The following is a 14,413-nucleotide window of genomic DNA, read 5'->3' as shown; positions in this document are numbered from 1 at the left end:
TATCAACTAGGATCTACCCATGATAGGCTTATGCCCCTGGGATACCACCCATAAACACATAAATAGGGATCGACCCATGATAGGCTTATGCCCCTGGGATACCTCCCGACAAGAGAGAACTTCCATCACTTAGTTCAATTAATTTTTGAGATTGTTATTTCGATCGCCACCCCATCTTTGATACTTTGAAACAATTATACATCAATAAAAGACATATAAATAGACCATCAATGCAATAACAATGAAGTAAGAACTCATTGGCACATCAGTGAAGTGTTTTGGAGTCATCAATGTCATAGCAATGAAGTAGGAACTTATTGGTATATCAATGAAACATTTTGGAGTCACTAATAGCACATGGATCTTATTTGAGTAACCGGATACCTTCTGACATTCATTAGTGCAATAAACATGTAAGGTTTGGAAGACAAGTAAGTATTGGAATGTCTTGATATCTTGTAGGGTGGAAACAAGTTCATTGGTAACGTAGGACATCATACAAAACCATTATGGATCACATGTTATTGAATAACTTTGGAAACTTTCTTAATAGAACAATTGTTCACTTTCATGCCAAAGATATGGTATAGAGTATGCTTTACATACCTGACTGTCAACCTTCAATACTAGTCCTAAATGGACTTCTCGTCTTTTTGGATTACTTATCTACAATGAACATATATAGCAATCTAGTATTAGCAACCAAATGTCACAATTCAATTATTTGAATTCACCAAACTAGTGGTTAAGTAGTAAGCCTTAATTACACCATAAAGGGTGTCACTTTAACCTTCTTATACTCCAATTACATTCACATGCCATGCATATTCATACAATATCCTCCAATATCAAGTTTGGATTCATTTATCCTTCCAACCAATCCATTAAACCAAATTGAGCCATAGACATAAATAATCATCAATTCAATAGTATATCACCATATCCACCTTCCATAACTCAATTACCATATCCACCTTCCACAATTCAATACAACCAAACCATGCAAAATAGTCCATAACCCTATTTTCATCACCTTTCAATAACAACCAATACATATAATCCTCTATCAAACATATACATATGGAAAAGAACAAGGCAAACAATATTCATACCTTAGAATTCACCTCTTGATTATGCAATCATGTTTGCACAAATAATAGGTGCCGTTCGAAGCTCTCGAGATGACAAACGCAGTTATCGAATTACTTTGAAATTTCTACAGTTGAATCAAAAGTAATTTAAAGGTCAAATTTGGCTAGTGTTTGTTCTTTCTCAATGATTGATGATGAAAATGAGTTTTTGAACTCATATACATGTATATATACACATATTCCCGTCCATAATATAATAGGAAATGACCAAAATGCCTTTAAAATTTAAATAATGTCAAATCTGTCCTTTGGTGGACTGTTTTGATAAGATAAAGAAGATCGACCATAACTCTTTGCTCCGATATCGGATTTGGGTGAAATTGGTATATTTGGAAAGATAATTCAAAGGGATTTCATTTCATATAAAGTAGACCACCCAGTTCGTCCTGTACAAGGAGTTATGATAGTTTGAAGTTGACCCTAAAAATCTGTTCTGAGAGGCTGAAGTAAAACGAGTATAACTCCTTACTCAGACATTGGATTTGGATGAAACCAATTTCATTGGAAAGAAGACTCAAAGATATTTCCTTTAATAGGTCGCAGCTCTCCCAGTTCATTATATTAAGGGAGTTATGATTGTTCAAAGTTGACCCAAAAAATTAGCTGGCCTCAGTAGTTTGTGTGCAGGAAATTTTCCTGCACATTTACTATTCTCAAATATCCCGGCCACCGTTTTATAGTTTAGAACGTTGTCGATTATATCCGAAACCTATCCGATTTTGGAAATCTTTTTATCGTTGGAAAGCTTATTCAATAACCTTCGCATGGAACCATCGACGGGCAAATTCTAGTATAAATAAATAAAAAAAAAAATAATTCCATATAAATAAGACCAATACACGTACTTGAATACGCCAATACACGTACTTGAATACGGGGTGTTACACCACCACAAAAATAATAATATTCATTGTTTAGCACAGACACCACCGGATTCCATATATACAATAGACACAACACAGAAGGGGGGTCTTCTTCCTCATTCACAGAAGAGAGCAGTACACGAGCTCTCTTTTCTTCTACACACCAATAATTCTTCTCCACTGATCTTCATCGACACACCCATACTCTCATCCGTTACACCCACTCAAAGAAAACTCAGGATTTGCACTCATCAATTATCCATCGTCACTCTCACACTCTTAAGACTACATACACCGTGAAAGGAACAGAGGGAAACAGGAGGAAAAAGAAGGAGCTCTCCATCTTTTGGTTTTCTTCGTTGCCACAGACACAGAGAGAGAAACCAGCATATTCCATTTTTTATCCTTACCAAAACACAAAAACCTTCTTCTTCAAAACCCCTACACAGAAATACACTAAGAGATATAGAGGAGGGAGACGAGAGAGAGATCAGAGTTAGAGAAAAATCGAAGGAGAGAGGGAAAACAAAAAGAAAAATCAGGAGATCGAGAAAGGAGCACCATTTTTCGTTTGGGTCACCGTTCCGGCGATAATAGGCTAGATCTAAGCCTTTTTTGGTGAATCCTTCGCTCGAATTGATTGTTATTTCAGTCAGATTCAGGTACTAAGAGTTTGAATCCCGTCCTAGTCCCGTAATACCACAAAGTTTATCTTAGCTTTCTTGGGGTTTTAGTCGAGATTCCACTGGAAAAGGTTAAGAGAGCCTTAATCTGAGTGGTTTTTGTCCATTCTTGTTCATTTGAGCAACCGTAGCTCAAGTTATCTTATTCTTTTGGTTCTGTCGCGTATCGAGGTTCTGGGGTTCTTCTGAGTTTTGCGTTCTATCGCCAGAAATGGGTTTTGGGAATTCATTGCTCTTGGTGGGTATCATTGGCTTGGGCTAGACTTCGTAATCTCGATTTTGTTATTCATCAACTCTGTTCGGGAATTTGTTCTGTTCCAATTGAAATTGGGGTCATCGATATTTTGGGAATGTCATTCGTGTGATTTGGAGAGTAGAGGTTCTACTGGTGTTCTTTGAGGTTATCAGAGTGGCTCTTATTTCTCTTCGTAAATCATCAAATATACACTAAAGGGTCAACTTTGGTCTGTTCGGTTTAATTCTGGTAAGTTCGGTAGTTTCAGCTCGTCGGGGGGTTTGTGTTGAATACTCTCAAGTCGTTTCATGGATTTTGGTTTTTGAATCGAAATGCAAATTTGGGTTTTGTACCGAATTGGTTCGTCGTTGAGATTCTCTATTCGGGATTCCACGTCTGGGTTTTCTTAAACATTATTATTATCAACAAATCTGTTCTTCGAAGGTCCATCTCTTGACTCTACTCTTTTATCTCGAAATTGGTTAATGTCATAAGTTTGTGGTGTGGCTTTGAATATTTTGAGATAAATATTAATTGTTGGTGTGGATGACTTGTATACCTAAGTTAGAATCTTCGTTGGATGTATATGTTTGAAGTTGATTTTAGATTTTTGAAAAGTGGTTTGATAATTGGAAAATTTGTTAACCATGGCTTGAGGATTAAACTTGTTGATTTGGGGGTCGAAATTGAAAATTGATAATCAAATAAGTTGAAGGTTGTTTGTTTTGATTCATTACTGACTATTGTCGAATTGGATAGTATCATGATAGGTCAAGTGGGTAGGCAATCGTAGGTTCGGGTAGGCAAAATTTAGAAATAAGTGTTTCATTGGATGTTTGAATGTGGAGAATGTGGTGAATGTTTTCTACTTTATCGCATTCGATGCAAATGTATTCATTTAGCCGGGGAATGCCCTGAGGTCTTCTGTACTTATTCACCGGGGAATGCCCCGACGTATCATGTTGGCGGAAAATGATCGTGATGAAGGTCCGCGGTATCGGGTAAGGCATTGGAGCTTAGTCTAGATTTAGTTTAGAATAGGATTTATATTTTCGTATTTTTGGACTGTATAATTGGACTGGACTTTACATTTTGGATTGTTTTTGTTTTGTTTATTGTTTGATTATTTTGCGTGCTTTTGTGTGGTTTATACATTTCTTAATGTCAATCTAGCCGATACGCTCTGCCAAGCGACCGTAGTCAAACCACGGGATCGAGGGGTGCCTAACACCTTCCCCTCGGTCAACAGAATTCCTTAGCGGGAGTCTCTGTTCGTAAACCAGTTTAAAGAGTCAAATGGTTTTGAAAAGGGTTTTCCAATGGTGACTTGGCACACCAGATTATGCCAAGTGGCGACTCTGAATAAAAAATGTAAATAATCCTTTTTCGAAACAAATTTTCATCTTTTGTCACTTTAATAATTAAAACCCTTTCGAACTTAAAAAAAAAACTAAATCTCTTTTTTGGAGTACGTTTAAAAAAGGGGTGTGACATCAGCAAATTATTTTTTCCACAAGAAATCGTGATGTCTTTCTACGGAATTGTTGGTCTCTTTATTAGCTCTTAATTGTGGTGCACAATTTCCTGGAATGTAGGTAGTGGTTATGATCGATTAGATATAAAGAAAGGAATAGCTTGTATTTTTCGTTAGGAATTTTTTGGAAAAAATCATCGCATATTCCTCTGATTTCTTATAAAAGATATTCAATCCATTAGAATAGAAGTTAAAGAGGGTATTTATGCTCGTCGTGTTCTTTATATGAACATCCGAGGCCAGGGGTCCATTCCCTTAACCCGTACTGATGAGAATTTGACTCCACGAGAAATTAAATAAAAGACTGCTGAATTAGCCTATTTCTTGCATGTACCAATTGAAGTATTTTGAGAAATTGAGAATCAAAACGTTCATTCAATTAAAGAAAATGTATATGAAAGAACCATAAAATGAAACTCTTTTTATGGTCTTTATGTGTATGTAAACCCACACAATTCAATAACAAATAACAAATCGAAATAATAGATTCATCTCAGATGGCAAACCATTTTGAAATCAAGAAATTTTAGTTCAATATTTGTTGGAATTGACACTTTAGATCCAGATAGATCATATCTTGTAAATTGAAAATTCTTTCTTTTGTATTCTTTAATGACCAACAATTGGATTTCTTAATTAAATAATGAGAACTAGCCAATTTATCTTTTGCCAGTCATTTTTTTATCATCGTAATACCTTTTCCTCAATTATTCTATTCCTGACTATGGGTAATTAGTGTAATTTTTTTTTGAAATATTGGATATTTTGATTGCAAGGGAGTTCTTTCTTCTCAAAATCTGAACAATATTCATTACTTAAAGTGGCTCTTTCGATCATTCATCGAAAGGAGGCACTTGATTTTGAATTTGACCAATTGAGATATCAGGAAATAATATTCTCAATTTCTTCATTCGAAGTGAATTCTTAGCCTATTTTTGTATTCTTTGTAGATTCAAAGACTAACCACAAAATCACAAAGAAAATAGATTCATAAGTTCGATACCTTGTATAAAACTCATGTGTGTAAGAAATATTCGATCGCATAGAGTGTACGGATGGGTTGATTAACAATTCACAGATGAAAAAATGGCAAAAAAGAAAGCATTAACCCCTCTTTTCTATCTTGCATCTATAGTATTTTTGCCCTGGTGGATTTCTTTCTCAGTTAATAAATGTCTGAAATCTTGGGTTACTAATTGGTGGAATACTGGGCAATCCAAAATTTTTTTGAATGCTATTCAAGAAAAGAGTCTTATAGAAAAATTCATAGAATTAGAGGAACTCCTCTTCTTGGACGAAATGATCAAGGAATACTAAAAAACACATCTCAAAGAGTTTGGGATAGGAATCCATAAAGAAACTATCCCATTAATCAAGATGGAAAATGAGAATCGTATCCATACAATTTTGTACTTCTCAACAAATATCATCTGTTTTATTATTCTAAGCGGGTATTCAATTTTGGGTAATGAAAAACTTGTTATTCTTAACTCCTGGGCCCAGGGATTCCTATATAACGTAAGTGACACAGTAAAAGATTTTTCTATTCTTTTATTAACTGATTTATGTATTGGATTCCATTCACCCTACGGTTGGAAATTAATTATTGAATCTATCTATAAAGATTTTGGGTTTGTTCATAATGATTAAATTATATCTGGTCTTGTTTCCACCTTCCCAGTCATTCTCGATACAATTTTTAAATATTGGATTTTTCGTTATTTAAATCGTCTATCTCCGTCACTTGTAGTTATTTGTCATTCAATAAATGATTGATAAAGGATCCATTGATATTAATCTAATTCAATTAGAATGCTTGGTACTTTGTAGTTGTACATAAGCAAAGTATTGAAAATCGTATTTTATTTCTATTTCTAACCATCGGGAAGATTCATCCTATATTATTTCTAAATTATTCCAGCAAATAGCAGAATCGTGGCTAGGGAACTATACTAGCGACCTTCACAATTTATTGTAGAAATTTTCGCGATCAATGATTAGATTATGCAAATTAGAAATGCTTTTTCTTGGCTAAAGAAACAGATTACTCGATCTATTTTCATATCGCTCATGATATATATCTTAACTCGGACATCCATTTCAAGTGCATATCCCATTTTTGCACAACAGGATTATGAAGATCCATGAGAAACGACTGAGCGTATTGTATGTGCCAATTGCCATTTAGCTAATAAGCCCGTGGAGATTGAGGTTCCACAAGCGTTACTTCCTGATACTGTATTTGAAGCAGTTGTTCTAATTTCTTATGATATGCAACTGAAATAGGTTCTTGCTAATGGTAGGGGGGTTGAACGTGGGGGTTGTTCTTATTTTATTGGAGGGGTTTGAATTAGCTCCTCCCGATCGTATTTCTTCCGAGATGAAAGAAAAGATTGCAATTTATCTTTTCAGAGCTATCGCCCCAATAAAAAAAATATTCTTGTGGTAGGCCCTGTCCATGGTAAAAGATATAGTGAAATAACCTTCCCTATTCTTTCCCCGGATCCTGCTACTACGAAGGATGTTCACTTCTTAAAATATCCTATATATGTAGGCGGGAACAAGAGAAGGGGTTAGATTTATCCCGGCGGCAGCAAAAGTAACAATACGGTTTATAATGCTACAACAGCAGGTATAGTAAGCAAAATCATACGAAAAGAAAAAGAGGGCTATGAGATAACCATAACGGATGCATCGGAGGTACGTTAAGTGGTTGGTATTATCCCTCCCTGACCAGAATTTCTTGTTTTCGAGGGTGAAATTTATCAAATTTGATCAACCATTAACGAGTATTCCTAATGTAGGCGAATTTTGTCAGGGAGATGCAGAAATGGTACTTCAAGATCCATTACGTGTTCAAGGACTTCTGTTCTTCTTGGCATCTGTTATTTTGGCACAACTCTTTTTGGTTCTTAAAAAGAAACAGTTCAAGAAGGTTCAATTGTCCGAAATGAATTTCTTGATTCGCAGATTTATCGATATCAAGTTCGTAATAGGATATGGAGTTCTCTTGATATGTATCAAGAGTAAAGTTGAAAAATAGGATTTTATGTAAATTTTTAAAAAGTAAGGGATATTAGGTAATATAGTCTCTTAAGTATGGAGTTGTGTAATTTATCCTTAAATAAAAGGCAAAATGATCCTTTCACCCCACGTAACTTTTTTCAATCCATTTTTAATCCCAAAAATCGCCCTAGACTATGAGAGTCATTCTAAAATTCATAATTACTCTTCTTCCCAAAAACTTCGAACTCTCAATCCTAAAGTTTAAAGAAGTTTTAAAGATTAAGCTTACTCCTCAATGTTTTCTCATCAATTCGTCATAAGGGTAAGTGAAACAAAACCAAATCAAGTAAGTCTTTACATCAATTTCAAGCTAGTTCAAATTCAATGCTCAAAGTTAAGTTTTCTCAAATTCCTTCCGTCAAAAGGTATGTTGAACGACCATACTTATACTAAGTATGAAAGTATGTTTTCTAAACATTTAGAATGTGTATAAAATATGGATTTTCATTATAAAATATGAATTTTCATCTAAATTGAGGAGCATGAGTTATGAACCCTTTTGATGATGAGAATTAAGCATTTTTATTTATATTGTGGATTATTTAGTGAATGATAAGAAGATTGAGTTTTGAATATTTTCTTTACCAAATTGTGCATTGTTCACCATACAGATTTGAAGAGTATGTTTTGTATTTTTAAATGCTCTTGTTTTCCCCAAATGAGAATTGTATGAATTTATGAAAGAGATGACCATCTGTAAGAGTTTTCAGAGAACTATTGATTGAAAGATGTTTTGCTTTGACTTCTATATTATTTTCAAAAGAGAATAAATATTTGATCTTTGAATTACTTTATGGTGGTCAATGATATATATATAAAAGAGATAAAAGTAAGAATGTATGATATGGCTTATATGACTTGCAAGTTTTGGTATGACGATATCAACTCTGAAATTGTCATTTCAAATTAGAATGAGGTTTTGAAAGAAGCATGTTTTTAAATAACTAAAAATGGGCTTTAAGAGAATTAGATGGTTGCCCGATAAGGCATGAGTTGAAAAGCTTATAGCCCGAAATCGTGTTTTGCCGATACGAGATTCATTTAATCCTGAAATATGGATGGTCATTATATACTTTTTCCAGACACCGGTATACTAGAATAGAATGTAGAAAACTCTAATCCTCGCAGCAAACTCGAATTAGGGGCTTGGCCGATGAGTTAAAGTCGAACCTATATAGTCCATAGTGTAGTATAAATATCGAGAATGTGATCTAGCTCAAAAGTAAAGAAATCATAATAGAGTTTCAGCAGACCAATCTTTATTCGAATCCTCATATTGTATTTTGATGACTAAATGTATGTTTATGATGAATTTTATTTAAAGCTCTCATTGATATCATTGTTTCTATTATCATTATCATTATTTTTTATCATTCTACATGACAATATATTTCAAGTATTGACCGTCCTTGGGCGGTTACATTATCTTATAATGTAGGTTCTGAGGCACAGTCTCGTGTTCCAGCATAGCAGTAGAATCTCCCAAAACATCAGAGTTGGTGAGCCATTCATTTTTCGAATGACTTTCTATTTAGACATTAAGTTTTTTCAGTTCTTATGGTATTGTCGGGCCTTGTCCCTGCCTAGACACTTTATTCATCGGTAGAGGCATCATAGACTGGGTGTGATAAAGGTTTTGTTATGATGTTATGATTAGAATTTGTTTATAAGATTTTCTTGAATTTCATTATATTTTCCGCATTCCATATGAATTATGCTTATGATTGAATGCTAAGGGGCTTCTCAAACCTTCGTGGTTTGGTGTGTCCATTGCGGACAGGGCCTCAGTACGGATCATGACAGATACACAAAACTTATGTATCGAAATGAGATCTGTGTTACTGATACATAAGAATTATGTATTGATTTCAGTAATTTTTTGGGTGGACTTGTGTGTGAATTTCGGTGGATGGTGGTGTTTCACTGATTGACTGGTTGAAGCGACGGTGGTGGTGAAGGTTATGTGCTTTTCGACAGAGAAGAGAAAATTATTGGATTTTGGGTATAGAATTCAATTGGAACAATGATTGGAGGTGGTGGGTTTAAAGGGTTAGAGCTCGCGACGGTTTTCGAGTTATTGTTGTTGCTGCATCGAGCAAGTTCGTCAGAGATGGAGTTTCAGCCGACGTCGACTCTTATAATTTTTGGAATGGAGAAGTGTTTTGCTTGTGTATGTTAATGAAGAAAAAATAGTGTATTGGGATGACGTTGGAGTGTTCCGCTTTACCCTACTCGACAAATGTGGAGAAATTATTGTGCTTAAAAATGAGTGATATTAAAAATAAATAAGAAAAAATAAATTAAATTACTCGGTTATGTAAAAGAAAAAATATGATAAATAAAATAGACCGCATATAGCCATATATACATTAATGCTAGGAAAGCTCTAAACTAGATTGAGTCAAATGTTGAGTAAATACAAGTAAATAGAATACATGTAGGAGATAAAGCATAATTTAATTCTACAAGACCATTCTTCCACTATATAAGACACTATTTTCTTCATACTTTTTCACAATTGAAGTATCATTAGCATAACTCATTAGTGATTTTCAAATATGGCTATGTCATATTCACATCTTTTTCTTCTCCTAATTAGCTTTGTCTTGCTTTTTCCTCCAACTCTCTCCATGAGAAGAGACCCTTTTGGAGATGGACCTGGTTTTGATGATCATAAAATCACAACAAATATTTCACCTTCTTTTGATGATCTTCCAATTCCCCCACATAGTCCTCCACCACCTCCAGAAGAAACCCCGGATAGCCCACCACCTCCAGAAGAAACTTCGAGTGGTTCACCACCTCCAGAAGAAACCCCCGGTAGTCCACCACCACCAACAAAAGAAACACCGGATAGTCCACCATCACCTTCAGAAGAAACTCCGGGTAGTCCACCACCTCCAGAAGAAACCCCGGGTGGTCCACCACCTCTAGAAGAAAACCCCGGTAGTCCACCACCACCCACAGAAGAAACACCGGATAGTCCACCACCACCTTCAGAAGAAACCCCGGGTAGTCTGCCACCTCCAGAAGAAACCCCGGGTAATCCACCACCTACAGAAGAAACACCAGTAATTTCACCACCTCCAGAAACCCCAGTTATTCCACCAACTCCTGCGCCTGAACACCATCGCCACCACCATCGCCATCATCATCACAGCCATCACCATAAGCACCATCATCACTCACACCATCGTAATCATAAGCACCAACATCATCAGCCTGATCAACCATCCGAACAACCTGCACATGTTGTTGCACCAGCTCCTTCTCCCGAAGTTTCAGCACCAACTCCTGAATCTATGATTATGGATTATATCAATTAATTAGTCAACCTTGTGTATTCAAGGCCAAGAAAATCAATCTAAATCGAAGAGTATTACAAAAAAATATAAAACTAGAGTTGTTTAATTTGCTTTGTTTTCCATAATGTGAACATGCATTCATGTATTACCAATTTAGGTGGTCTGAATTTGTTTTATCCTTTTCTTATTAATCCTGATATATAAACGTTAATGATATTAGTAACTACATTTTATGTGGATTTAACTTCTTCCTTTTGACCTTTTAATCCTCTTTCTAAGTGACAAAAGTAAGTTATAAGTTTAACTAATTCTTGAGGGAATACGCAGGATATGTTATTATTATTGTTTAATTCCTGATTTACATCTTTGAAATGACAAATGTGACCCGGACCCTTGGCCCTATGACTTGTCCAGTCCAAAGGAACCCAAGCCTAGCCTATCGATGTTCCTCGGGTAATTTACACAAATTGGAGACGGGTATCAGGATTACTTATAGTGATTTTCAGGATTTCTTATTTGAGTTCGACAAGGATTTAACAACAACAACAACAAACCCAGTATATTCCCACTTAGTGGGGTCTGGGAAGGGTAGAATGTGTGCAGTACATACCACTACCTCCGAAGAAGTAGAGAGACTGTTTCCGATAGACCCCCGGCTCAAGACAAAGGACCACAGTCAAACGTCGCAAGCATACAACATGATAAAAATAACAATGATAAGCTCATTTTTTGGTCTATCACCCACTGACCACAATACTTAGATTGATCTAGGGTAAATCCTAATCCATTAAATTTTATAAGCTTTTCTTTGATAAGCTCATTCACATTCCAAGCATACTGCTATGCTATTATCAAAACAGTCTTACTTGCCAAAAGCTTCAAAAGAAAACGAAGAACAACCCCATCCACCTTGAGTCTGTCGACATAAAAGAATATGGATCGAACATAAAAAGAAAAAAAAAATAATACAGAAAATCCAAACTTCAGATGATAGCTTCAAAGGGTAAGGATATAGCAACTACGATGTAATTAATTCTGTATAAAAATTCATCATGATCTCTGATCAAATTAATTCTGGTTATCATCATAACATGTATAAAAATTCACTATCCTGTTTTTGCTTCAAATTTGATTAACAACTTTAACTTTCTCAAAATCAATTCCGACAATTTTCAATAATTAGATTCAGCATAACCTCAAAAATTGTTAGATCCACTTGTCTTCTTTAAAAATCACTGTAAAAACAAAGAAATGAGCTATCGGCAAGTTCAGTAGCTGAGAAAAAAAATCGTCACTAATCCTATTTAGCGACAGATTAAGGACAAATTATCATAATTGACGAATTTCATAGGTAATTTCAGTATTTTATAGTGATTTTTTTTTTGAATCTTATAAAACCCAACAATGGTATTTTCAATTTTCTTCTGTTACAAATAATATAAGCTCAATGAAACATTACTCGCTCGATTCCCAAAAGTAGAAATGAATCCTCAATTTCTATTAGCATATATTTTATTGCTTTTCTTATATGCTCATGATTTAATTTATTTGAAGTAGAACAATATGACTACCTCGCAAGGTACGAATAAAGTTGTGTACACTTCACTTATGAATGGTAAGTGGTAAAGTAACACCAAGTTCATTATTATTCCACACATGGTCTAAGTTATTTCTCAAATATTACAAAATTGATAACAAATACATCTTAAACACAACCAAGAATTCCCACGTAGTATACTTTTTTCTTAGAAAAATGGGGGTTATTAGGGGAAGGGGAAATACGGAATGGATTGAGGAATCGAACCATCACCAACAACAAGATAGTCAATCAAATGAGCTGCTAAGATTCCCCCCACATAGTATACTTTATTATTTTTTAAGAAACAATTTTTCTTGTTTAATTCTATCCTCTAGGAGAATAAACCTTGAAGTTGTTTCACCATTTTCTTGTCTAATTGGAATGCTTTTGAAAGAACATCATCAAGTAGTGGTGGATTTGATCCAAATAGTTCACTAGCAACCACAATTAGCCCAGCATTTTGGCTATTCAAAGCACCTAAAACAGTTGCATTAGTATGTCCAACATTATACTGAAAGTGAATTAATCCTTGTGGGAACACAAATACATCCCCTTTACTCAATATTTTTGTAAATGATTGAGTTTTGAATGGATTCATAGTGTCAGGGGCCAAAAATCCAACGTACAGAGTGCCCTCTAGGACAACAATAATTTCAGTACCGCGGGGGTGTGTGTGGGGTGGAATTAGACCATACGGTGCAAAATCAGCGCGAACAAGTGAAATACCAAGAGTGTTGAGTCCCGGAAGACTATTTATATCGGCTAATTTGACAAATGATCTAAGTCCTGGTAAAGGATTTCCACTAACGTTAAGTCCTGCCAGAAAGAAATCGTCTGCTGTGGCTAATTTTGGATCTTTGCAAAATTTTCCATTCACGAACACTGCAAAATAAATTAGAATAAATTTTGAGTATGTATTTGTGTAAAAACCTTAGAACAAAAAACTGAAGAGAAAACAGAACGAAAGGAAAAGAGTTTTAATTTATATATACTGAAGGATGGTTCGTAGATAATAGACTAAAATATAATTCAGGAATTGTAATATTGGAATTAATATATAATCCATGCTTTAATTTGAGCATGCTCTGGTTTGAAACTGGGCAAAATTTGAATAAGCTTTTATTTCCCATTTTAACGTTAACTTTCTTAAAGAATATTGGAAGAATGGAATATTTGTCATTTGGTTGTTTTGTACGAGTTGAATATGGTCTTGCCAAGATTAAAATATTAAAAAATCTGAGATTACTAAATCTGAAATCAAAAATTTCAACCAAACACGAAATAAGATCCTTAATAATATAAATGAATTTTTATATTATCTAATCACCAAACATTTAATTGCACGTATATATAAGTGAAAATAGCGATCTGAAAAGCGAAGTAATTACCTGCAGCCTTGGAGTCACTAGTTGCAATACAAAAATCCTGATAAGGGCTTGGATCAAAGGAAGAAACAAAAGATGAAAGAAGACCAAAAGTGACTAGAATAAATGTTAGTAGGCAAAGAGACATTGGAAAACTTTCTCTTTTCTTCTGAGGATGATTAATATAATAGCTAATTAAAGGTGATTAATTCATAATACTAAAAATCTGAGCTTATTTATAGATATATAGTTCAGTTGTCAATATTGTGTAATTTATTTTTTTTAAGAAAAAATATTTGTTATGTTGAAGTGTGTAGTCCGTTGAGTGTTTTTCGTGACTTTTTTTTTATCATCATAATTGAGTTTTCCTTTAGGTATTATAATTAGGTTTTCTTTAGCAAAAGGAAAACATATTCTTCATATTTGGCTAATCCTTGTACGTGTAGTAAAAAGGTTATAGACTCTATAAATAGAGGTTTCTTAATTTCGACTAGTTTGGTAGCATCTAATGTGTAGTCCTAGGGATTTAGAGAGTATTGTTTAGGGAGAGAATTTATGAGATACAAGTGTTGCAACATCACCTGTGAGAACCTCTTTTATTTTAAGTGAATTGTATGAGGTTATCTCTCTCGA

General features: G+C 34.6%; 1 protein-coding gene and 1 pseudogene across 1 annotated transcript; one reads left to right on the top strand and one right to left on the bottom strand.

The window, feature by feature from the left end:
- The first annotated feature begins 6,470 nt into the window (after positions 1-6,470).
- On the top strand, positions 6,471-10,858 carry LOC124896580 (annotated as a pseudogene).
- A 1,602-nt stretch (positions 10,859-12,460) lies between these two features.
- Positions 12,461-13,999, bottom strand: LOC107864598 (germin-like protein subfamily 1 member 15). Its single transcript, XM_016711015.2, has 2 exons — positions 13,805-13,999; positions 12,461-13,298 (listed from the first exon to the last, which is right to left on the bottom strand). Exons 1-2 carry the CDS (start codon positions 13,926-13,928, stop codon positions 12,748-12,750), a joined length of 675 nt encoding a protein of 224 aa, XP_016566501.1. The 5' UTR covers positions 13,929-13,999; the 3' UTR covers positions 12,461-12,747.
- Positions 14,000-14,413: the final 414 nt, after the last annotated feature.

The sequence above is a fragment of the Capsicum annuum genome, chromosome 3, assembly GCF_002878395.1.
Source record: "Capsicum annuum cultivar UCD-10X-F1 chromosome 3, UCD10Xv1.1, whole genome shotgun sequence".
NCBI lineage: Eukaryota > Viridiplantae > Streptophyta > Magnoliopsida > Solanales > Solanaceae > Capsicum > Capsicum annuum.
The sequence above is the reverse complement of the archived record's forward strand: the minus strand, read 5'-3'. Positions and strand labels throughout refer to the sequence as shown.